Here is a 26,589-nt window from a genome sequence, read left to right as displayed (position 1 = left end):
TCTCCTTCATAATGAGGAAGCTCACCCATCTTTTCTTTCTGGCAGGCTTCTTGAAGGAGACAGATCTCATCCATGTCACAAGTGATGCAACTTCAGAGAAGTATTTGTTGTGCTGCCAGGTCTCACCCACCAGATTGATGACATGGCAGAGACCGGTTACATGGACACTGTTGGGTGTAACTCATTTCAGAACCTCCTTGTATGCTTTCAGGCAGTAGGAGGCATTATCTGTGACCACTGCCCAGGCATCATTCAGGTTCAGATTGTTGCTCTGGAGGGAAGCTAGTACAGCTTGGGGAAACATTGAGTGAAAATGACATCCACCAGAAAGTACTGGTTTTCAACACTGCAATGAAAAGATAAGGAAAAACATGAATTATGTTTTAACTGAAATAAGTGTTATTTAAATTGTAAGTGTGAAAACAATATAGATACAGCAATAGTTGGAGAGTCAGACAGCTAGTGACATTATGCATCGCTATATTTCACCACGATAGCTCGTCGTTTGGAATATCACAATTTGCATGCAGACAATTCATATTGCAGAATGTAAATGTAGGCTATTGCAACGGTATATTAATAGGCTGTTAACTCACCAATGACGATGTTTAGAACGCTGTAATCCCTTGCATCTGTTGTCTCGTCAACAAACTTCATGCCACGGATCTTCTGTAGAACGGCAGTCATATGTTGGTCGAACACATGGGGCAGGTGGGTTTCACTGAGACTGCTTTCATTTTCGGCAACGCTCCTCCCTGTTTGCAATACTTCACGAGAAGCGGCCGTAGCTTTCTTAGCTTGTCAGACTCGGCGCACACAGCCACAAAGTCCTGAATAAATTCTCGTCTTGAATCTGCTGATGCGCTTGCACAAGAAATGGTTGTTTGAAGAGGCATGCTCTGGCTAAAACGATGCTTTTCCTTGTTCTTAACATGAGCTTTACGCTTCAAGTGTTCATCACACGTATTGTTACGGGTCCAATCAATAGTATGTTGACAGAATTTGCAAAACAGCCTTTCGCCTGACTCATAATAGTCCGTTGGGTATTGCTCTGCTCTGAATTTAGGGGTTAGGGTCAAATTGTTTAGTTTTTTTGACGACTTTGCCGTCTTAGACGGCCTCTTTGACATGTTTCTCAAAGTGACAGCCAAGTTGTGAGGTGAAAACGGAATTGTTTATCGAAGCCTACTCGTCTGTAATTTTACAAATATAAAATAATTTAGGTTACTGCAAGAATTAGGCCTACTTTTGATTTAAAAAGTACCAGGTGGCTTGTCCTTATTTATAGACAAAAAAAATTCACCTCTTCCACACCAATCTAGCTACCCTACAGTGCTTGTCTTTAATTATTTGGTCCGTTATGCATGAATATGAAGGCTCAGTGTTTGTTGTTTGCCTAAGGTTGCTTATCTTGTCAACAAAAAAAGTTATTCAAGTGGTTGGCAGTATCAAATAGTTTTGTTATGAACAAGCCATCTGCCTCAATGAAGGATGGAGCTTAGTTCGTTTTTTTAATGCATTTAAGCTACTCCAGAGCTTTTTACTATCATTCTTTATATAATTTATCTTTGTTCCATACAGTTTTTCAATTCTTCTATCCATGGGGATTTGTCTGTTTTAACAGTCACTTTCTTGATGGGCGCATGCCTATCAGTAACTAAAAGAAACAGTTTCATAAATACTTCACATGTGGCATTCGGTTGTTCCTCATTACACATCAGAATCAGACCAACAAATATTTTTCACATCCTTGACATAGGAATCATTGAAAAATCTCTGATCGCTTATATACAATTTCAGGTCCAGTCTTCGGAACGTGTTTTTAAAAAATATAGATAGCTATTATGATTTACTTCATTCGATAGGTGTGGATACTGCTTTAGAGCAGATTTCTGACGCATTAGTTAAGATGTGGTCAATCCACGTGGATGATTTAGTTCCTGTTTTGTTTGTAAATACTATGGTAGGTTGACTGAGCCAGAACCAGATTGCAGGCGTCAGTTACAGATTGAAGCTTATTTTTGAATGGACAGCTTGATGACAACCAGTCAATATTTAGGTCACCCAGAAAATATACCTCTGTTGATATTATTATCGACCGTTTCAACAGTCGAAATACAAACTTTTAGCACTCAGTGGTCTATTCACTTCCTACGAGAATATACTTTAGGTAAGGCAGATGAACCTGTTGCCATATTACTTCCATATATTCTGATATGAGATCCTCTCTCAGCCTAACAGGAATACTCTAAACATGTACTGAGTGTACAATAGATTAAGAACACCTTCCTAATATTGAGTTACAGCCCCCTTTTGACCTCTGAACAGCCTCCCTTCATTGGGGCATGGACTCTACAAGGTGTCAAAAGCGTTCCACAGGGATGCTGGCCCATATTGACTCATGCTTCCCACAGTTGGCTGGATTTCCTTTGTGTGGTGGACCATTCATGACAAGGCTTAAAAATCCTTCTTTAATCTGTTTCCTCCCCTTCACCTACAGTGATTGAAGTGGGTTTAACAAGTGACATCAATAGGAGGATCATGGCTTTCACCTGGTCAGTCTGTCATAGAAAGAGTTTAAAAAATAATAATTGTTTTGTACACTGTGTATATAGCAACACCACCTGCAGTTACATTTCAATATTTCCTGTATATATTTTTTTTAAATTTGACCTTTATTTGACTAGGCAAGTCAGTTAACAAATTTTTATTTACAATGACCGCATAGGAACAGTGGGTTTAACTGCCTTGTTCAGGGGCAGCAAAACAGATTGTTACCTTGTCAGCTTGGGGATTCGATCCAGCAACCTTTCAGTTACTGGCCCAACCACTAGGCTACTTGACATGGGCAGTCAATCCGGAACATTTCAAGAACTTTTAACGTTTCTTCAAGTGCAGTTAAGAGCAGCTGCACCATCAAGTACATCCTGACTAGTTGCATCACTGCCTAGTATGGCAACTACTCGGCCTTCGACCACAAGGCACTAAGGAGGGTAGTGTGTACGACCCAGTACATCACATGCTACCTGCCATCGAGGACCTCTATACCAGGCAGTGTCAGAAAAGCCCTTAAGATTGTCCGACTCCAGCCACCCTAGTCATAGTCTGTTCTTTCTGCTACCGCACAGCAAGCGGTCTAGGTCCAAAATACATCTTAATAGCTTCTACCCCCAAGCCATAAGACACCTGAACAGCTAATCAAATGGCTACTCAGCCATATGGCTGCCCCCCCCCCCCCCCCCCCCCCCCCCCACTTTACACTTTTTTTTTCTTAACTGCATTGTTAGTTAAGGGCTTGTAAGTAAGCATTTCACTGTAAGATCTGCACCTGTTATATTTGTCGCATGTGACAATTTTTTTATTGAAAAACCATGAAGTGCTATGATGAAACTGAGGACCGTCACAGGAAAGGAAGACTCAGAGTTACCTGTGCTGCAGGGGATAAGTTCATTAGAGTTAACTGCACCTCCCCAATGGCAGCCCAACGAAATGCTTCAGAGTTTTGGTTCCAACCGCCTTGTCTAGGTGGATGGATGATCTCCAACGTTCCCAACGTGAAGCATGGAGGAGGTGTAGTGGTATTTGGGGGGGGGGGGGTGTTTATAAAATCCCCTATAGGAGCAATTTTATGGAGGAAAAACGAATGTAACCTTTTCCATGTTACCGCTAGGTTTTATGGGTATTATGACTCATACTGGGGTACTCTGAGACAAGAACATGAGAAAAAAAATTGCTCAGTCATTGCAAGAAATTGCTGAACATGTTGGCTCGCTATTTAAGAAGAAGATGGAGAACAAGCTATAGGATGAAAAATACCTGAGTTTTGGCCCAGGTACATTTACACTAGAAATTTAGCATACGCTCGTATCCAGAATGACATGCATTAATCTAAAGATAGTTAGGTGGGACAACCACATCACAGGCATAGAAAGTACATTTCCTCAAGGTAGCAATCAGTAGAGCCCGAGCAGGGGGCTTGATGGCACAAGTTTGGAGCCCAGCCAACATTGAGTTGCAGTAGTACAGACGGGAGAAAACAAGTGCCTGGATTGGGACCTGTGTGAAGTTGGGTCGTACTCTACGGATGTTGTCAAGCATGAACCTGCAGGAGCGGGTCACTGCTTTGATGTTTACAGAGAAGGACAGGGTGTTGTCCAGGGTCACGCCAAGGTTCTTTGCACTCTGGGAGGGCGACACTGTGGAGTTGTCTACCGTGACAGAGAGGTCTTTGAGTGGGCAGGCCTTCCCTGGGAGCAGTTCAGTCTTGTTGAGCTTGACGTGGTGCCCTGGGGGACACCAGTAGTGAGAGTATGTGGTGCAGACGCATCCTCTCCATGTCATCTGGTAGGAGCGGCCTGCCAGGTAGGATGCAATCCAAGAGCATGCAGAGCCTGAGACATCCAGTCCTGAGAGGGTGGAGAGGAGGATTTGATGGTTCAAGGTGTCAAAGGCACCGGATAGATCTAGGAGGATGAGAACAGAGGAGAGTGAGTCAGCTTTGGCAGTGAGGAGAGCTTCCGTGACACAGCAGTCTCAGTTGATTGACACCGTCTTGAAGCCTGACTGGTTAGGTACAGACGACTAGCTCTAACACTAGGTGTACATAGCAAATCGATACTTGGAGTCAAGTATCTGAATAATATTGCAGTATGTAACTATAAAAAATAAAAATTTCTCCCATCACTGCAAAGGATGCAAAAAATGTATTGTGACAGGTGTTTGTGCCAGACAATACCACTTGGAAAAGGCAAAGATGGCTTTTTCACTGTATAGCCAGTCCTCAGTCTATAGCTAAGGTTTAGACCACATTGTCCGCTAATGCTTTTCCAGCGTCTGGAACAGACAAATGTCCCCATAGACTCCCAGACAAGTTTAGCTTGATGGACAATGTGATGGACAAAATGTCAACATAATTGGTTTACTCCCACCCCCTGGTCGTCTTTGTAGTCGTAGAAAACGGGGGACTCAGGTGTCTAGCTCGCCTCCTCCCCATTCCTCTAATCTAATTCCACCTTCCTCTCCCAAAGATCTCCTTGCCAGCCTGATGATTGGCCCTTGACTAATTTGGGGTGCGATTTGAATTTAATGGAAAGCATAGTCAGGGATTGGGTGGAGAAGGTAAATGGCTGCAGCTCGATTTTTCAGCTCTGCAAACGAAAACAAGGGCTTAGATTCAATAAACCGTGCGTGAATGTGGACGATGGTACTTTCAGGGACATCGAGGAATGAGCTGCTCCCTTGTCTTTTTGTGATTCCTTTTATCATATAGCTGGGCACAAGATTTTTGTCACAAGACATGCCTTTTTATCAGTCAATTTGATTAGAACATAGATTGTTGCATCACAGTATGAGAGCTTTTTGTACATTTACCAAATGTCAGATATGAGCTATATGCATTATTTTCTAGATTTTTGTATTTTTTCCCCCACATTTTCAAGACATTTTCTGAAGACTGGTCATGTTGTAGATATTATATAATCTGTCTCCTGCTGTATACAGTTGCATACATTTTGATATGAATCTCCCAGTATCAGATGAACCATTTTTTATGTAGTTTTCCTATCAGCCCAGTGACCAAAGGGATACTTCAGGAATTTGGCAATGAGGTCCTTTGTCTAATTCTCCAGAGTCAGATGAAATCGTGGATAACATTTTTATGCCTTTGTGTCCAGTATGAAGGAAGTTAGAGGTAGTTTCGCTAGCCACTGCTAACTAGCATTAGCATAATTGATGGAAGTCTATGGGTATCTGCTAGCAGTGTGTTAGTTGGAGCGTGCCTGCTTTTCTTTATGTATACTATTGTACAGGAAGGTACTTAGCCCTCACTTTGCCCTGTTTTTTCCCCCTAGTCGTCTCTGCACCACCTGTGAAAATCCAAGCGGAGCTTTACACCCTGTACCCTGGAGACCGACTGGAGCTGAAATGTAGCACTGAGTCAGTCAACTGGACCAAGGACGACACATTGGTGGTGGATGGGGAGCACACACGTTTACGAGACGGCCAACTGGAGATCGAGGGGGTGGAGCCGGCTGACTCGGGCCTGTACACCTGCTTCGCCTTTGGCAACCACAGCTCCTACTTCTCTGTCAATGTCACAGGTAAGGTTAAATATACAAAGCTACAACTGAGCGCTCAAATCACTGGTCCCGTAGAGAGAAACAATTAAAGGAATATCAATGCAGGGAAGCCAAAGTCCTATGACATATTTGTCCTCTTTTCCTATTCACCAGTTGATATCCTGGCGTCCTCTGAAGATGAAGAAGAGGAGGATGAGTCTTCCTCAGAGGAGGCAAAGCTGTCTAGCAGTCAAAAGCTTTTGCGTAAGTGTCTCATCCTCCTAGTCCTACCTGTCGCCATTGCTGTTTCCTTGAAATGGTAGAACAGAGCTTGGACCAGATTCTGCTCCTGTTAATGTCTTAGGGCTTTGTTATGTTAAGCTTAACTCATTTAGTTATTTACAGTCTCAGCTACAGTTCATGTGTGATTCACCTATTAGGCATGTTTGCTGTTCATCTAAGAGTGATTTGTCCACAGTCGTGATTGAGGAACAATAGCAGCCCACAGTGGTGGTTACACTTGAGTAAGACATGTCACACTAGTGACTCAGCTCGGCCCATTCCAGACGACCCCTGATTTAGTGTTTGAGTCTACGGTGCATTATAAAGCCAGTCAGTCGTGGTCAGCTGGCATCTGGTGATTGCCTTGGGCCCACGGGGAAGTAAGCAGCTAGCGTGGCGGGCACCCCTTATGATGATGACCTTGGGGCCCCAGGAGACTAGTCAATCCTATATTGGTGTTTATTTAAAAAAAACATTTTTTTAAGGGGAAATGGTCTTGACTTTTTGTGGTTTTATGAAATACTCCTTAGCCTGATGGAAACTACTTGCACACATAATTGATGTCAACTTTTGTCAGAAGAGGTGTTTAACTTTTCTGTCTTTCTCTCCCTTGTCCTTCAGCAATGGCCCCTCAGTGGGCTCAGCCAGAGAAGATGGAAAAAAAGTTGCATGCTGTCCCAGCCAGTAAGACTGTCAAGTTCCGCTGCCAGGCCAGTGGGAACCCTACCCCAACACTCAAGTGGTTCAAGAACGGCAAGGAGTTCAAGAGGGATCAGCGCATCGGGGGGCTTCAAGGTAAACCCCCCCCCCCCCCCCCCCCCCCCCCCCCTGAATTCACCCCTTGGTACTAGACTGCCCAAAGACCATACTGTAGATTGATTGTAATTGAATATCCCCAAACTCCTTGACCATGAGTGCAGGTGTTATGGTGGTATCATCACTTTTAGATCACCAACCCCCACCCCACAGCATTAGAGGCCTGTTCGATAGGTGTGAAACTAGCTCCTGCTTTCCTCTAACTGGGGAACAATGCAAGGTGAAATCCAATGCCACAAATGGATGATTGTGCCACCAAAGCATTCCTCGAGGATAGCAATTTTAGCCCTCCTTAAGAGGCAGGATACACCTGGCTGTCCTCATTTTAATGCATCTGGGTAACTGCTGTTTACTGCATTTGTTTTCCATCAAGATATATCTGCGTATAGCAAAACCAACTTCTCAAAAAGGAAACTCAATGTAATTTGTTTTTCATAGAAAAGACAGGATAAATCCATTAAACATCCAATTAAGTTAATTTTTTATTTGATTCCTGTTGACAAACTACATGTCTGATTCAATTGACATCAGGCAGTTTTCCTTCCATCTCTGTGTTGGGGAGCAGAATAGGACAGCTCACTGTCAGAGGAAGTGAGACCGTGTAAACAGTTCACAGTAATGGGCGTGGTGGTGATGAGTCTGTTTACTTATCTTTTCCCTGATGCAGATAGCATCTGTATACTATGTTCTTGGCTTTTAAAGTTGACCATATCTGCACTGCAGCGTGGACGGTTGTGTTGGCTTGCGACAGCCTCACGTGGTGTAAGATGTCTTGGGATGTTGTAGGGGGCCAGGGTCCTGTTCATCTGCTCTTCCCATCAAGGTGTTGTCCAGTCTTGTCCTCGGCAGGCCCCCCCAGCTGGGACACATTAAGGAGTTTCCTATCAGCTCCCTGCCTTCTCTCCCCCGCCCAGCTTTACCATCTGGCTGCTGTTTTTTCAGTCAAGGTCTAGATGGGAGGCTGGGGATGTCTATGAACGGGGCTCGTCAAGCGCCCCGCGCTTTGGTTTTATGACCACGGCTGCATTGTTCATATAGTCTTAATGTATGGAGACGGCAGGAGGAAATAATGCAGACCACATGTATTAACCCAAGCACAACACATCTGGCCAGAAGCAGCTGTAGAACCCCAGTACATTTTAGCTAAATGAGAGAAAGCATAATGCAGGGTCTGCGTGTTTGATGTTGCCATTGTCTGAGAGATTTGTTCGAGTTTAATCACACACTACCGGTCTTGGCAGATTTATGGAAGAACAATTATAACTTGGAATATAGAGAACAGGATTTAGCCTTAGATGTACATGGGCTGTAACCTGACTGTAGTCAACCATAGTTTTTCCCGGAACAGGTTGTGACATACAAGTCATGTAACCACCAAAAATCAGTTTCCCAGCCTCTGTTTCCAATAGTGCATTAATGTACTATTCCTCAAGCAATGGACCACAATAGTTTTATACAGCATGGGAAATAGTATCCTGATAGTTACTACTCCTTTTTTTTCTTCATTTGATCTGGATTTCATTAGACATCATTGAACTCGTTAGTTATTTATACAAAATGGGGAAATATTAACTAGCAGAATTAAATGTGCTCTTGAGGGGTTATGTAAATCCCAATGTCAGAGAAAATAATCATTCAAGAAATGAACTTGTGAATCAGGCTGGCTTTACAGCCTTTTTTTATAATCTAAACAAGTCTCTCGCGTTTTATAGTATTGATAGGATGTCTTTGGGGATTTATTTAAGTCTTAGTGCTTTGGTTGGACCAGCTGTCATCAAGTGCCTTCCATACTTTCTCCTCTGACAAAATATTTAACCTTCGTCTTCTCCAATTTGTAGGTTCGAGAACACATGTGGACCATAATCATGGAGTCTGTAGTGCCATCCGACAAGGGAAACTACACCTGTGTAGTAGAAAACCAACATGGAAGCATTAACCACACTTACCAGCTGGATGTTGTTGGTGAGTCTCTTCTCGGGGCCGTTGTATAGGTGAAATTTATTGTTAAGCATCCCCAAGCCTAACCCATTCCCCTGGTTTAATCATCGATTGGATATCCATGTAGCCTAAGTGTGTTGTTGGTTCAATATAGCTAATGGTTTACAATACTAGGCCCTAGTAATTGAAGTAATGGTGTCCCTTTTTCCAAGGAGAGTCACATGGTCTTTTAAATTAGTCTCTCTTTTCTTTTTTTCTTTTTTTAAATTAACCTTGTTTGCGTATTGGCTCTGTCGATGGAGCTGTGTAAAAGGGTGAAATTAATATTCCCCCCTGGACCTGCCCTGTGACTTACTCACGCTCCATTGGTTCTATAACTCAAAGCTCTACCACAGACAGTGGTGTCTCCTGGGATATTTGTGGCTGGGCCTGGGGTTGGCGTGACTTCACTCCCCAACCTTGATCAGCTGTGAGATCATTTTGGAGACTGAGTGTAATTCTACAAAATGTGTGCAAAGCACCACACTGATCTCTGTATCAGGAAAGCAACCGAAGCCTGACAGGTTGTTTCCCTGCCAGATGCTGGGCTCATTAGTACGGTTGGGGGAGTTATCAGTCATCAAAAGGGCGCCCAGAGAACATTTCTTTCAGGGCAGCGGCTTCAAACTTGTCTGCAAGCTTGTGTTTCCAGTCATTTGGGCCAAATGGCAACAATTATACAGGCGACAGAGTAGTAGGGGAACAGTTATATCCCTGGCTGTAAAGCTTACCATATTTAAGTAGTGAAATGACATGAGATCAGGGTAACCTTGTACCCTGGCCTAGATCAGGCTCTACTGACAGAGCTGTCCTCTTCCTGTTGCCTGTTACTCTCCTAGTTCAGCCATTCCTCAATCCCTATTCATTACTGGAATGTACTAGAAACGTCAGTTTTTTCCTCAATGATAATCCATTGTTGTTTTTACCAAGGTATTCCTGTTGCAATAACCACTAGGATTTTCAACAAGTATGTGGTTGACATGTCTTCTTATGTGGTTGACGTGTGTCTGTGTCGCAGAGCGTTCCCCCCACAGACCCATACTGCAGGCGGGACTGCCAGCCAATAACACTGCGGTGGTGGGCAGTGATGTGGAGTTTGAGTGTAAGGTGTTCAGCGACCCCCAGCCTCACATCCAGTGGCTGAAGCACATCGAGGTCAATGGAAGCCGCGTGGGCCCTGATGGCTTACCCTACGTCCGTGTCCTCAAGGTAGGGGTTCGCAGTGCACGGACTGAGTCCACCAGACTGTACACACCACATGGCTGCAAGTATTATTTTCAGTCTGGAACAAAAGGTGATAAAATGTAGGTTATGGGTGCGTTCGTAAATTCACTCTGGCTATCTACTCCAGATTTCAAAGCACTCTCGTCTGACTGTGCCAGAGCGCAGAATAACTGATGAATTTACGAACACGGAACACCAGTTGAATATGACCGGTGTCGGTAAACGCAGGCAAAATTATTTTATTAAATTGTTGCCAGCAGCACATTTAGTCACCAACGGCTATAGATAACATGACAACATCCTAATCAGCTCTGCTAGGGCGCTTTGAACACTTCAAGATCAAAACGCTCAGAATTTAGGAACAGACAATCTGCCAACATTCTGTATTTACGAATGCCCAGAGTGCACTCCAGGGTGAATTTACGAACACACCCTAAGTAAGAGATGGCAACCCATGTAATACTTGGAGAATACAGCCAAACCATATTAGATTAAATCTAGTTTATCATTTTCATTGTATCAGTTTCATTGTGTCTTCTCTATTCTATCAATTCAAGGTTGTCTGACAAAGGCTGGAAAATACACTGCTCAAAAAAACAAAGGGAACACTAAAATAACACATCCTAGATCTGAATGAATGAAATATTCTTATTAAATACTTTTTTCTTTACATAGTTGAATGTGCTGACAACAAAATCACACAAATTATCAATGGAAATCAAGTTTATCAACCCATGGGGGTCTGGATTTGGACTCGCACTCAAAATTAAAGTGGAAAACCACACTACAGGCTGATCCAACTTTGATGTAATGTCCTTAAAACAAATCAAAATGAGGCTCAGTAGTGTGTGTGGCCTCCACGTGCCTGTATGACTTCCCTATAACGCCTGGGCATGCTTCTGATGAGGTGGCGGATGTTCTCCTGAGGGATCTCCTCCCAGACCTGGACTAAAGCATCCGCCAACTCCTGGACAGTCTGTGGTGCATGGAGCGAGACATGATGTCCCAGATGTGCTCAATTGGATTCAGGTCTGGGGAACAGGCGGGCCAGTCCATAGCATCAATGCCTTCCTCTTGCAGGAACTGCTGACACACTCCAGCCACATGAGGTCTAGCATTGTCTTGCATTAGGAGGAACCCAGGGCCAACCGCACCAGCATATGGTCTCACAAGGGGTCTGAGGATCTCATCTCGGTACCTAATGGCAGTCAGGCTACCTCTGGCGAGCACATGGAGGGCTGTGCGGCCCCCCAAAGAAATGCCACCCCACACCATGACTGACCCACTGCCAATCCGGTCATGCTGGAGGATGTTGCAGGCAGCAGAACGTTCTCCACGGCGTCTCCAGACTCTGTCACGTCTGTCACATGTGCTCAGTGTGAACCTGCTTTCATCTGTGAAGAGCACAGGGCGCCAGTGGCGAATTTGCCATTCTTTGTGTTCTCTGGCAAATGCCAAACGTACTGCACGGTGTTTGGCTGTAAGCACAACCCCCACCTGTGGACGTCGGGCCCTCGTACCACCCTCATGGAGTCTGTTTCTGACCGTTTGAGCAGACACATGCACATGTATGGCCTGCTGGAGCTCATTTTGCAGGGTTCTGGCAGTGCTCCTCCTGCTCCTCCTTGCACAAAGGCGGAGGTAGCGGTAATGCTGCTGGGTTGTTGCCCTCCTACGGCTTCCTCCATGTCTCCTGATGTACTGGCCTGTCTCCTGGTAGCGCCTCCATGCTCTGGACACTACGCTGACAGACACAGCAAACCTTCTTGCCACAGCTCGCATTGATGTGCCATCCTGGATGAGCTGCACTACCTGAGCCACTTGTGTGGGTTGTAGACTACCACTAGAGTGAAAGCACCACCAGCTTTCAAAAGTGACCAAAACATCGGCCAGGAAGCATAGGAACTGAGAAATGGTCTGTGGTCACCACCTGCAGAACCACTCCTTTATTGGGGGTGTCTTGCTAATTGCCTATAATTTCCACCTGTTGTCTATTCCATTTGCACAACAGCATGTGAAATTTATTGTCAATCAGTGTTGCTTCCTTAGTGGACAGTTTGATTAACACAGAAGTGTGATTGACTTGGAGTTACACTGTGTTGTTTAAGTGTTCCCTTTATTTTTTTGAGCAGTGTAGTATCCCTCTCCTAGGATATGATCCCTCTATGTAAGAGGTAGTTTCCTGTGCCCTGTTGTGTAAAACTCTATGCTTGACAGAGGAAAGTCCACACTAACAAATGATTGTGATCTCATTCAACAGAGACGACTGCTTTTTGACCCCTCAATCTGATTTAAATGTTTGTTACAACCTCATTGACTTGTTGCACATGACTTGTTTTTGTTTGCAGCACTCTGGGGTTAATAGCTCGGACACTCAGGTGTTGACCCTCTACAATGTCACTGAGGAGGAGAGCGGGGAGTATATATGTAAAGTGTCCAATTATATAGGCGAGGCCAATCAGTCAGCCTGGCTGACCGTCATCAGGCATGAGGCCCAAGGTAACCGCCCCATGTAGCAGCAGTAGCTCAGAGCACACAGAGAGCATCAGCCAGGGGCAGAGCACACAGAGAGCCTCAGCCAGGGGCTGTTAGGACCACCTGGAGATGTAGGGACTTATTTAGGGACAACCTCAGCTGTTTCTTTCCTCCCTCGCTCCCTCCCTCTATCCCGCCTCGGTGCTCCTGACTGTAAATGACTCTATGGAAAATTCCCAGCAGAGTGGTTGAATGTGTTTAGTCTTCGTTTATGTTGGACTGCTTTCCCTTCCCTGCCCCATGCCTCTCCTGTGCCATCCAAATAAGGGCTTCTCCTACCATCCACTGCTATTACTTTCACTCCCTCGCCCTTCAAAGTCTTATGCTCCTATTACTGCCTTGTTTTTCCCCCCACTGCTTTTCATCTGTCTTACTCAGCCGTTCCATCTTTCCATGAGCTCCTTTTTTATTTCTTGTGTATTTGTTGTATGGTGAAGTGTGTGTGGTCTTGAGTGAGTGTGCTCTGCTGAGGGGTTTTCCATGTAGCTCATCTCTTGCATGTAGAGATGAGTCTATAGGGTATGGGATGTCCGTCCCTGCTTCTCCTCAAATGGTGATGGTACAGTGAAGGTGTTCAGTGCTGTGGTGCGGTCTCTACCTAACTAGCTCCTCCACTAACTGACTGGAGGGCTGATCCTGTCAGCGCCCTCTAATGGCAGTGTGGATTTTTACTCTTGGTAGGGGGGATGGTGTTGGACTGAGGGGGGGGGGGGATGAACACCCCAGCCACCCTCTGTCCTGTCCCCTCCACTACCAGAAGTTTTCCTCTTTTCAGAATCTTTTACTCATGCCTCCCTTTTCCCTCTGGGCCTCTTGTCGGGTCTGCTTCCATTGTTCTTTTCTAGACTGCTGGCCTTAACACCACGGACAAGGAAATGGAAATCCTCCAACTGAGGAATGTGTCTTTTGATGACGCTGGGGAGTATACCTGCTTGGCGGGCAATTCTATCGGGTTATCTCATCACTCTGCATGGTTGTCCGTTGTTAAAGGTATCAATGGTTCTCTCCTCTGATCTCTACTTCCTCCTTTCCTTCCTCCTCCCCTTTGGCCTGGTCATCCGCTTTCCACATTTCTCTGAATATGGTCTCTGTAGACCCTACTTCAGTGAACAATGTAAATGTGTGTGGAAGCCAGGCCAAGTTGTGCTACTAACCTTCACCCTCACCCTGTAAGCCATGTTCCAGGCCCATCCAACCTTTCTGGATGGGACAGTATGGTCCATGTTGAGAAATGTTTCCCCTCTGTCTTCTGTTTTATGGAATAACAGAATGCCAAACACCCTATCTGACCCATAGAAAGTGACCTCAACTGACAACCCTTGAATAGTAAAGTTCAAGTGTTTATACCCTCAATATTGGAAAGTAGAATAAAAATGAATTACTACAATTAACATTATTTGGCCAATTTCATAAATTATTTGTCATTTTTCCATGTTGTTTCAAATGATTAACTTTACAATGCACTTCTACTTTATTGCTTTAAGATGAAGTTTCACATTGAAAAGGGGTTGTTTGGCAGTACTGTTGGTGTTTTACTCAAACCTATGTCTCTCCCATTCTGGTTTCAATATGGTGTTTACATTTTGATTATGTGTAAGGCTAATGTTTTCTGACAAGCACTGCAAATGACATATATCCCTGATGTCATTTCCTGCTGTGAGGACAAAGCCTGCTCTTAAGGCTAGCGTTGATAATTGGCCCACTGTAGTGGACGGCTCATTCCTCAGGGTTGGAATTTGTCCAATTATCAAGCTGCTTGTCATTCAGCCTCTAGACACAAGGGCAGCTCACTTGTGTTGCTGGTGTTGGTATCATTCTGGTGTTTTTTGGAAAGCGAGGTAAAAAAGAAACGTCTAATATGATGATTTGAATCTATATGGCAAAATATTACAACACTGTTCTGAATTGGAGATAAGTAGATTTTTGATTAAACAAATGTTATATTTTGTGTCTAGTCTACTTCAATACCTAGGTGGTTTGCTCCTTATCATGAGTCGATGTCAAATTTTGTAATTACAAGAAAATCATAATGAAAATTGTTTGGACCAACAACCACCACACAAGCCATTTAAAACTGGGTTTTTATGCAGAACCACCATTTTATGTGCCCTAAGGAAGTCAGAATGGGACATTTTACTTTAGACAAATAATTTAACTAAACTTACTATTGAACATGTTTAAAATGTGTGTCGGTGTTCAATGGCATGTTTTTTTGTTGTTGCCTGTGTGATATATGTTCTCCTTAAAAACAGAGCCTTTGCGCACAAATAAATACATTAAAGTTAGTATATTTTAATGTACATCCGGTTTAATGCTCATCAGTTTGCAAAAGGCTCTGTGTAATATATTTGGGTTTGTCCCAACTCAAGATAACTTGGCTGTTGAGAATATAGCTGCGGGTCACACTGGAAAAGAATGTGGAGTGAAACCCTATGCCTGAAAGAAGTGATTATGGTGCCACAATAGGAGTTTGTGCTCTGCGCTTTGTGCCAGTGGTGTCAAGGGCTCTGTTTTTCTGTACATGTCAGCTAAGTGGTCTTAGTGAATGTATCAGAGTGATTGTGTGTGTTATACATGCCTGTGTGTGGTGAAAGTGTGATTGGTATTTGAGAATGCATGGACCTCTGTAGTTGCAATTTGGCTGACCTCCTGCCACCTATCCTATCGCGTTGCCCTCATCCAGCAGTCCCCCCTTCTCCACCACCCAACCAAACCTACCTGGAAGTGCTGATCTACTGTGTGGGCTTCTTCCTCATTGCTGTCATGGTGGCCGTGGCCATCATCTTAAAGATGCGCAGCTCGTCCAAGAAGAGTGACTTCAGCAGTCAGCTGGCTGTCCACAAGCTGGCTAAAAGCATCCCCCTGCGCAGACAGGTAACAGAAAGTAGATAGGGGGTTTGAAATCTTTATACCTTTTCTTGCTCTTTGTAGTATTCTCATCCCATTTAGTGTAATCTTTATGGCATCTTCAAATTTGTTTAACTTATTATTTTCAAATGGAAGTGTTCATTATATTGTGAAAATAAATAAAAACATTCATTCCTTGAGCTTCTGGTTCCCCAAAGAGCCCATGGGCTGACACAGGTTGGTGTGAGTAGAGGGCAGGTGTTCGTTCCATCCTGCTCTCTGCTTCCACTGGAATCAATTAGTTGTGACATTGTGTCTACAGACTTATTTCAGTAACATTTTGGGGGTTTACTTTTACTTTCTGTCTACACTGGACATCTTTCTGTCTGTTGTTCCTTTCCTGGCTCCACTATGAGAGAGTAACAGCAGGCTTCTGTATTCCAGGTGTCAGTGGACTCTAGCTCCTCCCTCCACTCCGGGGTGATGTTGGTGCGGCCCTCCCGCCTCTCATCCAGCGGCTCTCCTATGCTGTCTGGGGTCTCTGAGTACGAGTTGCCCCAGGATCCACGCTGGGAGCTGCCCAGAGACCGGTACCCAGATGACTGGAACACATCTATCAAATACAGACATCACATAACACACCTTTGAATGGCAAAATTGCCTGTCTGTCACAATCCTCTCAAATTTGTTTGTTTCTTCCTCACCCTTTGACCCACTCAGACTGGTGCTGGGAAAACCCTTGGGAGAAGGCTGCTTTGGCCAGGTGGTGATGGGAGAGGCTGTAGGGATGGACAAAGAGAAGCCAAACAGGATCACCAAAGTGGCCGTGAAGATGCTCAAATGTAAGTCGTTTTTTCACCCTCATAAACCATATCGAACCTGTGATTTGGGCACATGGCTGGGTCTCCTATACTGCATGTTGGGAAGTTATTTAAAGTTATTTATTTAAAAGGAGTTTGAAAGCCACAACCATAATTACAAGATGGGAGGAGAGTTTTACTCAGAGCCATGATGCACAGACATAAGAGGCATCTGCTACGGGCTCCTGGCCGCTGTAAATGGGAGACCAGAGTAAAAATGTATGAGAACCCCCTGACTTGGGATATGTGACTGTGTTAATAAAACTGTGATGAGTGGGGGTGGGAATGTAGGAAAATAACTATTTATCTCCAGACTGACCCCCCCCCACCCACTACCTGAATGTCCCTCTGGAAGTAGTCTGTCCGTAGCCTTTTGCGTATAGGTGGTGCCTTCGAAACATTTTTAAGTAGTAATGTAAATGTATTTTGAAATCATTTTGTGTAGCATAATCTACTTCGTTTTTTACAAACTTGGATTGTTTTACTGTACATGGGAATTCTTTATTATTTGCAAATCATAGAGGTTTCAGGATTGAGTGAATTTTATGAGTAAAACCAAATGGAATTAATTTCCTCCCCTCAGCTGATGCTACAGAGAAAGACCTGTCAGATCTGATCTCCGAGATGGAGATGATGAAGATCATTGGGAAGCACAAGAACATCATTAACCTGCTGGGAGCCTGTACCCAGGATGGTAGGTCTCACACTGGCACAGACCCCCCCCCCCTTCTTCCCTTCAAATCTTTGATTCAGAAATGCTGAAAACATGTTTAGTTTTGAGACCCTTGCATTGTTCAGTTGTTTAACAGCATGTTCAGATCAGCATGCAGAAATGTGTCCAATGTTATGAGTAAGGGATTCTGACACCTAACTTCCGAGCTTTCAGTTTGAGATGACCACAGCTGCTGCCAGGGTTGCCATATCTTTCAAATCTTCACTGACAAGCCCTGGCACCATGCACTGTGTTCTGACCCTGCTGTGAACATTGCAGAGCTTTCTGTCCTCGACACAAGGCTGGTTTTTGTTCCACCTCGTCCCTTGAGAAGTTCTAGTAGGAATCTGGTAGCGTTGCACAGATTATTCCCACCGGCTTGGTTTGAAATACAAACTCACATTTTTGGCAAACTGTTTTCAAGTCAATGCATTTACTATAGATAGTGATGTAGATTTTGTTTAAACACTTGAGTACACGTGTTAAAATAATATAGATTATTTTTCTTGTTCTTTATTTACATTTTGTAGAGTCTTAATTCCGTGATTTTAATGTTTTTTTTCCCCTGACCACAAAATGGCTGTCCAGAATACACCATTAGTCTTCTCTCTCTTGTCTCTGTGTGTGTGACATGTTAGGAGAAAGATACAGCTGTTGGTTATAATTCAGAGCTTAACTCTCACTATGACCCTTCCACCCCTCAATGAAATCCTTCCTCACCGCTTGAAATGCCATTTTGCTCCTATCAGTCTGTCTTGTGTCAGATGTCACAAAGTTATTCTAAATGCCACATCCTCTAGTGGTGTTGAATAGTGAGTGACGCTTGTCTCCCCCGCCCTCCCCAGGTCCTCTCTATGTTATTGTGGAGTATGCCTCCAAGGGAAACCTCCGGGAGTACCTGAGAGCTCGGCGTCCACCAGGCATGGAGTACTGCTACAATCCTGACCAGGTGCCCATAGAGAACATGTCTATCAAAGACCTGGTGTCCTGTGCCTACCAGGTGGCCCGCGGCATGGAGTACCTGTCCTCTAAGAAGGTAACATCAGGATCCGACTCTACGTACATCAGCACAGTTGAGTATAGTACAGTAAAGATGCAGTGTATGTGCTGGGCCAGCTAGACCTAGTTCTTATGTGTCTGTACAGTGTATCCACAGAGACCTTGCTGCACGCAACGTACTGGTGACTGAGGACAATGTGATGAAGATTGCAGACTTTGGCCTGGCCAGAGATATCCACCATATTGATTACTATAAGAAGACCACCAATGTGAGTGTGCTGCTATTACATTACCTACCTCAGCCATTCCAATTCATGTGAGAATTGCTTCCCCTTACCTTATTCCATCTCCTTTGTAAATAAGCCAATTTACACTAGCATTTAACCCACAGGGTCGTTTGCCAGTCAAGTGGATGGCCCCAGAAGCTCTATTTGACCGGATATACACGCACCAAAGTGATGTGTGAGTATGGAATAGATGCACCTTTACTATTTGTTGTAATTTGCAGAAGTTGGTCAGATTCATGTGACCTGTGTGTTGACTGACGGGTTTGTTCATCTGACTCTGCAGATGGTCTTTCGGGGTGCTGCTGTGGGAGATCTTCACACTGGGGGGCTCGCCGTACCCGGGGGTTCCTGTGGAGGAATTGTTCAAGCTGCTGAAGGAGGGCCACCGCATGGACAAGCCCTCCACCTGCACCCATGAACTGTAAGCCTCCTTCCTGAGTGTTTTATAATTAGAATGGATACTATGGGATTATCCCAGAGCTCAGGGACGCCGCAGCAAAGATACTGTCCCAGAGCTCAGGGACGCCGCAGCAAAGATATTGACCCAGAGCTCAGGGACGCAGCAGTAAAGATACTGTCCCAGAGCTCAGGGACGCAGCAGTAAAGATACTGTCCCAGAGCTCAGGGACGCAGCAGTAAAGATACTGTCCCAGAGCTCAGGGACGCAGCAGTAAAGATACTGTCCCAGAGCTCAGGGACGCAGCAGTAAAGATACTGTCCCAGAGCTCAGGGACGCAGCAGTAAAGATACTGTCCCAGAGCTCAGGGACGCAGCAGTAAAGATACTGACCCAGAGCTCAGGGACGCAGCAGTAAAGATACTGTCCCAGAGCTCAGGGACGCAGCAGTAAAGATACTGTCCCAGAGCTCAGGGACGCAGCAGTAAAGATACTGTCCCAGAGCTCAGGGACGCAGCAGTAAAGATGCTGTCCCAGAGCTCAGGGACGCAGCAGTAAAGATGCTGTCCCAGAGCTCAGGGACGCAGCAGTAAAGATGCTGTCCCAGAGCTCAGGGACGCAGCAGTAAAGATGCTGTCCCAGAGCTCAGGGACGCAGCAGTAAAGATGCTGTCCCAGAGCTCAGGGACGCAGCAGTAAAGATGCTGTCCCAGAGCTCAGGGACGCAGCAGTAAAGATGCTGTCCCAGAGCTCAGGGACGCAGCAGTAAAGATGCTGTCCCAGAGCTCAGGGACGCAGCAGTAAAGATGCTGTCCCAGGAGCTCAGGGACGCAGCAGTAAAGATGCTGTCCCGGAGCTCAGGGACGCAGCAGTAAAGATGCTGTCCCGGAGCTCAGGGACGCAGCAGTAAAGATGCTGTCCCGGAGCTCAGGGACGCAGCAGTAAAGATGCTGTCCCGGAGCTCAGGGACGCAGCAGTAAAGATGCTGTCCCGGAGCTCAGGGACGCAGCAGTAAAGATGCTGTCCCGGAGCTCAGGGACGCAGCAGTAAAGATGCTGTCCCGGAGCTCAGGGACGCAGCAGTAAAGATGCTGTCCCGGAGCTCAGGGACGCAGCAGTAAAGATGCTGTCCCGGAGCTCAGGGACGCAGCAGTAAAGATGCTGTCCCGGAGCTCAGGGACGCAGCAGTAAAGATGCTGTCCCGGAGCTCAGGGACGCAGCAGTAAAGATGCTGTCCCGGAGCTCAGGGACGCAGCAGTAAAGATGCTGTCCCGGAGCTCAGGGACGCAGCAGTAAAGATGCTGTCCCGGAGCTCAGGGACGCAGCAGTAAAGATGCTGTCCCGGAGCTCAGGGACGCAGCAGTAAAGATGCTGTCCCGGAGCTCAGGGACGCAGCAGTAAAGATGCTGTCCCGGAGCTCAGGGACGCAGCAGTAAAGATGCTGCCCCGGGGCTCAGGGACGCAGCAGTAAAGATGCTGCCCCGGGGCTCAGGGACGCAGCAGTAAAGATATTGACACAAACCAGCAGCAGAATGATCTACCTTTCCCACTCTCCTTCTCTCCCGCTCTATTTTCTACATTTCTCACCCCTCCCAAAGATACATGATGATGAGGGACTGCTGGCATGCTGTTCCCTCTCACCGGCCCACGTTCAAACAGCTGGTGGAAGACCTGGACCGCACCCTGGCCATGACGTCCAATCAGGTGTGTCCCCACATTTGAGCACACCTCAGCAGTTCACACAGTCAACAGAGTGTAAATGCAAAATGTTAATGTGTTTACTTCACATTTAAGCCACTTGTCTGTATGTGGGTGTAAAAGTAATGATATCCAAAGCCAGATATGACTGTTCTGGCCAGTGTCTAATCTTCTCTCATAAATGCCATCTGTGTGTGTTTGCAGGAGTACTTGGAGCTGTCTGTGCCTCTGGACCAGTATTCCCCCAGCTACCCTGACACACGTAGCTCCACCTGCTCCTCGGGCGAGGACTCGGTCTTCTCCCACGATGCTGGTGCTGAGGAGCCCTGCCTACCAAAGTTCCCTCCCCACTCCAACGGGGTGGCCATCAAAAAGCGCTGATACCTCACTCCCCTCAAATACCAAATATTCCTTTTCCTGTGTTCTCCTCTGCACAACTGGCCTGGTATGGATATTTCCCACCCTCCCAGAGACTACGTAACACACCAGTGGAGATTGTGAAGGGCTTACTTCGGAAATGTTTAAACCGACCGGTAGGGCATCAAGAACTAAAGGAAGGCTGGCTCGTGGTTGAGGTGGAAATGTTTTTAGGGCACTTTGAATTGCTGGGATTTTCTTTCTGTTTGTGTCAAACAGTGCAGGAGAAAGAAACACTCACTAATTTCTCTACTCTGAGCATTCCACTGAACAAGGGAAACAGACAGGATTGAATTGAAAGGATTATGAAATGGATGGATCAGAGTTAGAATTATGTCTGTTGTATTTGTTAATCAATAATAAATGACCAATTCCAGAGAATATATTACCAAGGGACATTCATACATTGTATACACTATATATACAAAAGTATGTGGGCATGCTTTCAAATAAGTGGATTCGGCCATTTCATCCACATCTGTTGCTGTCCGGTGAATAAAATCGAGCACACAGCCATGTAATCTTCATAGACAAACATCAGCAGTAGAATGGCCTTACTGAAGAGCTCAGTGACTTTCAACGTGGCACCGTCATAGGATGCCACCTTTCCAATAAGTCAGTTTATCACATTTCTGACCTGCTAGAGTGGCCCCGGTCAACTCTAAGTGCTGTTATTGTAAAGTGGAAATGTCTAGGAGCAACAACGGCTCAGCCGTGAAGTGGTAGAACACACAAGCTCACAGAATGGGAGTGCTGAAGTGTGTAAAAATCCTCGGTCCTTGGTTGCAACATTCACTATCAAGTTCCAAACTGCCTCTGGAAGCAATGTCAGCACAATAACTGTTTGTCGGGAGCTTCATGAAATGGGTTTCCATGGCCAAGCAGCCGCACTCAAGCCTAAACTCAACATGCGCAATGCCAAGCATCTGCTGGAGTGGTGTAAAGCTCGCCCCCATTGGACTCTGGAGCAGTGGAAACGCGTTCTCTGGAGTGATGAATCACGATTCACATCTGGCAGTCCGGCAGACTAATCTGGGTTTGGCGGATGCCAGAAGAACGCTATCTGCCCCAATGCATAATGCCAACTGTAAAGCTTGGTGGAGGAGGAATAATGGTCTGGGCTGTTTTTCATGGTTCGGGCATGGCCCCTTAGTTCCAGTGAAGGGAAATATTAACGCTACAGCATACAAACATTCTACACTATTCTGTGCTTCCAACTTTGTAGCAACAGTTTGGGGAAGGCTCTTTCCTGTTTCAGCATGACAATGCCCCTGTGCACAAAGCGAGGTCCATACAGGAATGGTTTGTCAAGATCGGTGTGGAAGAACTTGACTGGCCTGCACAGAACCCTGACCTCAACCCCATTGAACACCATTGGAATGTCGACTGCGAGCCAGGCCTAATCGCCCAACATCAGTGCCTGACTTTACTAATGCTCTTGTGGCTGAATGGACGCAAGTCTCCGCAGCAATGTTCCAACATCTAGTGCAATGTCTTCCAAGAAGAGTGGACGCTATTATAGCAGCAAAGGGGGGAACAACTGCATATTCATGCCCTTGATTTTGGAATGAGATGTTCGACGAGCAGCTGTCCATATACTTTTGGTTATGTGGTGTATGTTGGGTCAGTGGTCAGTTATTCTTTCAAACTAGTATGTCCTTGTAAATACAGTTAGGCATTAATAAGAATATATATATATTTACACTGTTCTTGTTTTTATTACCATATTTGTTTTGTTTTTGTACAAGGATGCTAATGTTTGATTCATTTCAGTATAATCCATAGGGGAGTTTGCTACATGAAATTACTTTTAAATTGTATTGAATATTACGTGGCCAGTTTTTGCTGTCTCAATTCTGTGTCAGCTTTGCTTTTTTTTCTTTAATCAATCACCTGCTTAACCATTAGTGGAAACATTCTACGTATATTTTTCTTTTCAAGTACAAATGTTTTTCATGTCAACCTGCAATACAGCGTTATTCTTAGCTCCACGTCCGCAGTTGATGTCGATTAGAGAAACCAGCAATGTTCTCTCACTGAAATCCATGCTGTAGTAGTTTGTGCCTGTGTGAGGGTGTCCGTCTTTTATGTACCTCTTCTCATTGATGATCGGTCGTTTATTTTAAGTATGATCACAGCTGTACATTTTTCTAGTTAACCATGCTTAAAATAAAAACAGAATGATATGCTTCAGAAAACACCATGCACTTTCATTGTGCATGCCTGCCATGTAATGAACTGATCCCCTCCATGCTTCTACCAGGAGACCCATTTGTTTTCAGAGCTCGTGTCATTGTAAAAGTTAATTCAAATAAAATGCTATTGAAAAACTCTTAATTTAAAGCTCAGTTTGAAAGAACTTAATAAACGGGTCTGTAAATATCTTGATTTTGTTGTTTGTGATATACATCGTGTTTACAGAGCGAGAGCGATAGTCACTTCAATCTCCTCCCCATTTAGCTCAGGTTACTGGGGGTGATTAAATATGATAATGTGCTGCTGACACCAGAAGAAATGTCCACTAGTGCAGAGAGCCATGGGCAGCTGTAAACATGTCATTTATTGCAGTGTGAATGGCTTGGTTTGGCTGGCTCTCCAGCTCCATCCATCAGCCTCCACCGACCCTGATATCTGCCTCTGGCTTCCTGCCATGGACTGATGCATCACCTGGATTGCTGTTTCCACGCAACAGGCTTAAACCAGTCACACAGAGGCACAATTCCTGTTCCCTGTTGAGAGCTAGCTTTTACTGCTGGGGTCAATAGATCTAGCCTTTAGTACCTACTGTATATCATTGCTAAAGGGGAAAGGATGCAAGAACGAGTTGGGGGTTTTGATTCTGTGAGAGCTATTTCATCCTTCAGGCCAGTGTACTTGAACTGAAATATGAATGGTAACTAAGGACTAGTACTGGAGAGGGGATTAAGTGAAAGTTTCAAATGGCCCTATTATCAGAAAAGGCTTTTCCAGGGACATTGCCTCTCATCAGTCCTTAACCAGGAAATGAGAAGCCACCTCTGTTCCCTTCCTGGATTCTGAGGCCAATGATGTCACTTGAATGTTGATTTTTTTTGGGGGTGGAATTGTATTAATCCCTGGGAACGTGTACCAATAAAATGACTTCCGTGTGCTGTGGCTGTGACCATCAAGGGCTCCATATGGAAATAAAATGGACCCCTGGTTTATAGCCGGCTAATGGTGCATCGCTAAGAAGGCAGATGCAATTAAGTGGATGGTATTATCACTTCTGACAGATGGTCCAGGAAGAGATGGGTGGGGCAAAGTTAATTAGTTAGTGTTCAGTACAGCAACAGTGATATGATCAGGGCTCTACTAATAGTTTCATACTGGCTTGGGGTGCATCTGATTTATGAGCACTGTGTTAAAATAAGACTAGTGTTTAATATCTGTTTATTTTGGTATACAGGCTACACTGGATGATGTCTTCAAGCATCGTTTATTGTTCATTGTTTTTATTTGGATGTGCTTTTGACCCTGCTGAAAAAGCCAGCATCAGACCAGCCAAAATGTCAAACTGGTCGGAACAGCAGGGTTGGGGAATAACGGATTAATCTCTTACTTGTAACTGATTATAAAAAACTAACTGTAATCTGGTATATCACAAGCAATAATATTGTGAAAAGATACTTTTGAAAAACTAGATTACTTCTAAGATTACTCTTAAATTCAGAAAGGATATTTGCGAAAGCAATCTGACACCTTTTCAGTTTTCTGAATATCTTTCAAATCCGTATGGTAAAAAGGTCGTAAATGTAAGTTTGTTCCGCCTGAGCGAGTCTGACCACAAGTCAGAGACGTCTAACACACCAAATGTGTTTGATGGATTGTGGGAAAAGAGCAGGAATAGGCTTTTGTTGGCTACACGAAGGGCTATACCAAATGCAGCGTTTGGAATACATTTTTCACATGCAAATAGCACGTCAGTAGTGCTCAAAGCATGCCATTCAATGAGAGTAGCATTTATTTTTCAACTCCAAGCAATGAGACCAATAAGTCCTCCATGACAACAAAATCATAAACAGCAGAGTATGTTAAAGGCTAATACAGTGGGGCAAAAAAGTATTTAGTCAGCCACCAATTGTGCAAGTTCTCCCACTTAAAAAGATGAGAGAGGCCTTTAATTTTCATCATAGGTACACTTCAACTATGACAGACAAAATGAGAAAAAAAATCCAGAAAACCAAATTGTAGGATTTTTAATGAATTTATTTGCAAATTATGGTAGAAAATAAGTATTTGGTCAATAACAAAAGTTTATCTCAATACTTTGTTATATACTCTTTGTTGACAATGACAGAGGTCAAACGTTTTCTGTAAGTCTTCACAAGGTTTTCACACACTGTTGCTGGTATTTTGGCCCATTCCTCCATGCAGATCTCCTCTAGAGCAGTGATGTTTTGGGGCTGTTGCTGGGCAACACAGACGTTCAACTCCCTCCAAAGATTTTCTATGGGGTTGAGATCTGGAGACTGGCTAGGCCACTCCAGGACCTTGAAATGCTCCTTACAAAGCCACTCTTTCTTTGCCTGGGCGGTGTGTTTGGGATCATTGCAATGCCCTTGCTGATGGAAGGAGGTTTTCACTCAAAATCATGCTTCACAGTAGGTATGGTGTTCTTTGGATGCAACTCAGCATTCTTTGTCCTCCAAACACGACGAGTTGAATTTTTACCCAAAAGTTATATTTTGGTTTCATCTGACCATATGACATTCTCCCAATATTCTTCTGGATCATCCAAATGCTCTCTAGCAAACTTCAGACGGGCCTGGACATGTACTGGCTTAAGCAGGGGGACACGTTTGGCACTGCAGGATTTGAGTCCCTGGCGGCTTAGTGTGTTACTGATGGTAGGCTTTGTTACTTTGGTCCCAGCTCTCTGCAGGTCATTCACTAGGTCCCCCTGTGTGGTTCTGGGATTTTTGCTCACCGTTCTTGTGATCATTTTGACCCAACGGAGTGAGATCTTGCGTGGAGCCCCAGATTGAGGGAGATTATCAGTGGTCTTGTATGTCTTCCATTTCCTAATAATTGCTCCCACAGTTGATTTCTTCAAACCAGGCTGCTTACCTATTGCAGATTCAGTCTTCCCAGCCTGGTGCAGGTCTACAATTTTGTTTCTGGTGTCCTTTGACAGCTCTTTGGTCTTGGCCATAGTGGAGTTTGGAGTGTGACTGTTTGAGGTTGTGGACAGGTGTCTTTTATACTGATAACAAGTTCAAACAGGTGCCATTAATACAGGTAACGAGTGGAGGACAGAGGAGCCTCTTAAAGAAGAAGTTACAGGTCTGTGAGAGCCAGAAATCTTGCTTGTTTGTAGGTGACCAAATACTTATTTTCCACCATAATTTGCAAATAAATTCATTAAAAATCCTACAATGTGATTTTCTGGATTTTTTTTCTCATTTTGTCTGTCATAGTTGAAGTGTATCTATGACGAAAATTACAAGCCTCTCTCATCTTTTTA

At 44.6% G+C, this 26,589-nt stretch overlaps 1 protein-coding gene across 9 annotated transcripts in view; it reads left to right on the top strand.

Moving 5' to 3' along the window:
• The window catches only part of LOC124034343 (fibroblast growth factor receptor 1-A-like), a 46,928-nt gene extending 25,037 nt beyond the window's left edge, over positions 1-21,891 (top strand). For 2 of the 9 annotated variants that reach the window (XM_046347413.1, XM_046347412.1), the window contains exons 3-18: positions 5,850-6,098; positions 6,231-6,320; positions 6,960-7,133; positions 8,993-9,116; positions 10,150-10,340; positions 12,704-12,854; positions 15,574-15,770; positions 16,182-16,327; positions 16,458-16,579; positions 17,181-17,291; positions 18,155-18,381; positions 18,455-18,577; positions 18,700-18,770; positions 18,879-19,016; positions 20,588-20,693; positions 20,892-21,891. In XM_046347413.1, the coding sequence (XP_046203369.1) occupies positions 5,973-6,098; positions 6,231-6,320; positions 6,960-7,133; positions 8,993-9,116; positions 10,150-10,340; positions 12,704-12,854; positions 15,574-15,770; positions 16,182-16,327; positions 16,458-16,579; positions 17,181-17,291; positions 18,155-18,381; positions 18,455-18,577; positions 18,700-18,770; positions 18,879-19,016; positions 20,588-20,693; positions 20,892-21,068 (2,274 nt within the window). In that variant the 5' untranslated portion in view covers positions 5,850-5,972 and the 3' untranslated portion in view covers positions 21,069-21,891. Of the gene's footprint in view, positions 1-5,849; positions 6,099-6,230; positions 6,321-6,959; positions 7,134-8,990; positions 9,117-10,149; positions 10,341-12,703; positions 12,855-13,735; positions 13,881-15,573; positions 15,771-16,181; positions 16,328-16,457; positions 16,580-17,180; positions 17,292-18,154; positions 18,382-18,454; positions 18,578-18,699; positions 18,771-18,878; positions 19,017-20,587; positions 20,694-20,891 lie in introns of all 9 variants that reach the window. The other 7 variants (XM_046347415.1, XM_046347414.1, XM_046347418.1 and 4 more) reach the window with 7 other exon arrangements.
• The last annotated feature ends 4,698 nt before the right edge of the window (positions 21,892-26,589 follow it).

This window comes from Oncorhynchus gorbuscha, linkage group LG04 (genome assembly GCF_021184085.1).
Source record: "Oncorhynchus gorbuscha isolate QuinsamMale2020 ecotype Even-year linkage group LG04, OgorEven_v1.0, whole genome shotgun sequence".
NCBI classification, from domain to species: Eukaryota; Metazoa; Chordata; class Actinopteri; order Salmoniformes; family Salmonidae; genus Oncorhynchus; species Oncorhynchus gorbuscha.
Note: the sequence above shows the minus strand (reverse complement) of the source record. Positions and strands in the feature narration are given on the sequence as shown.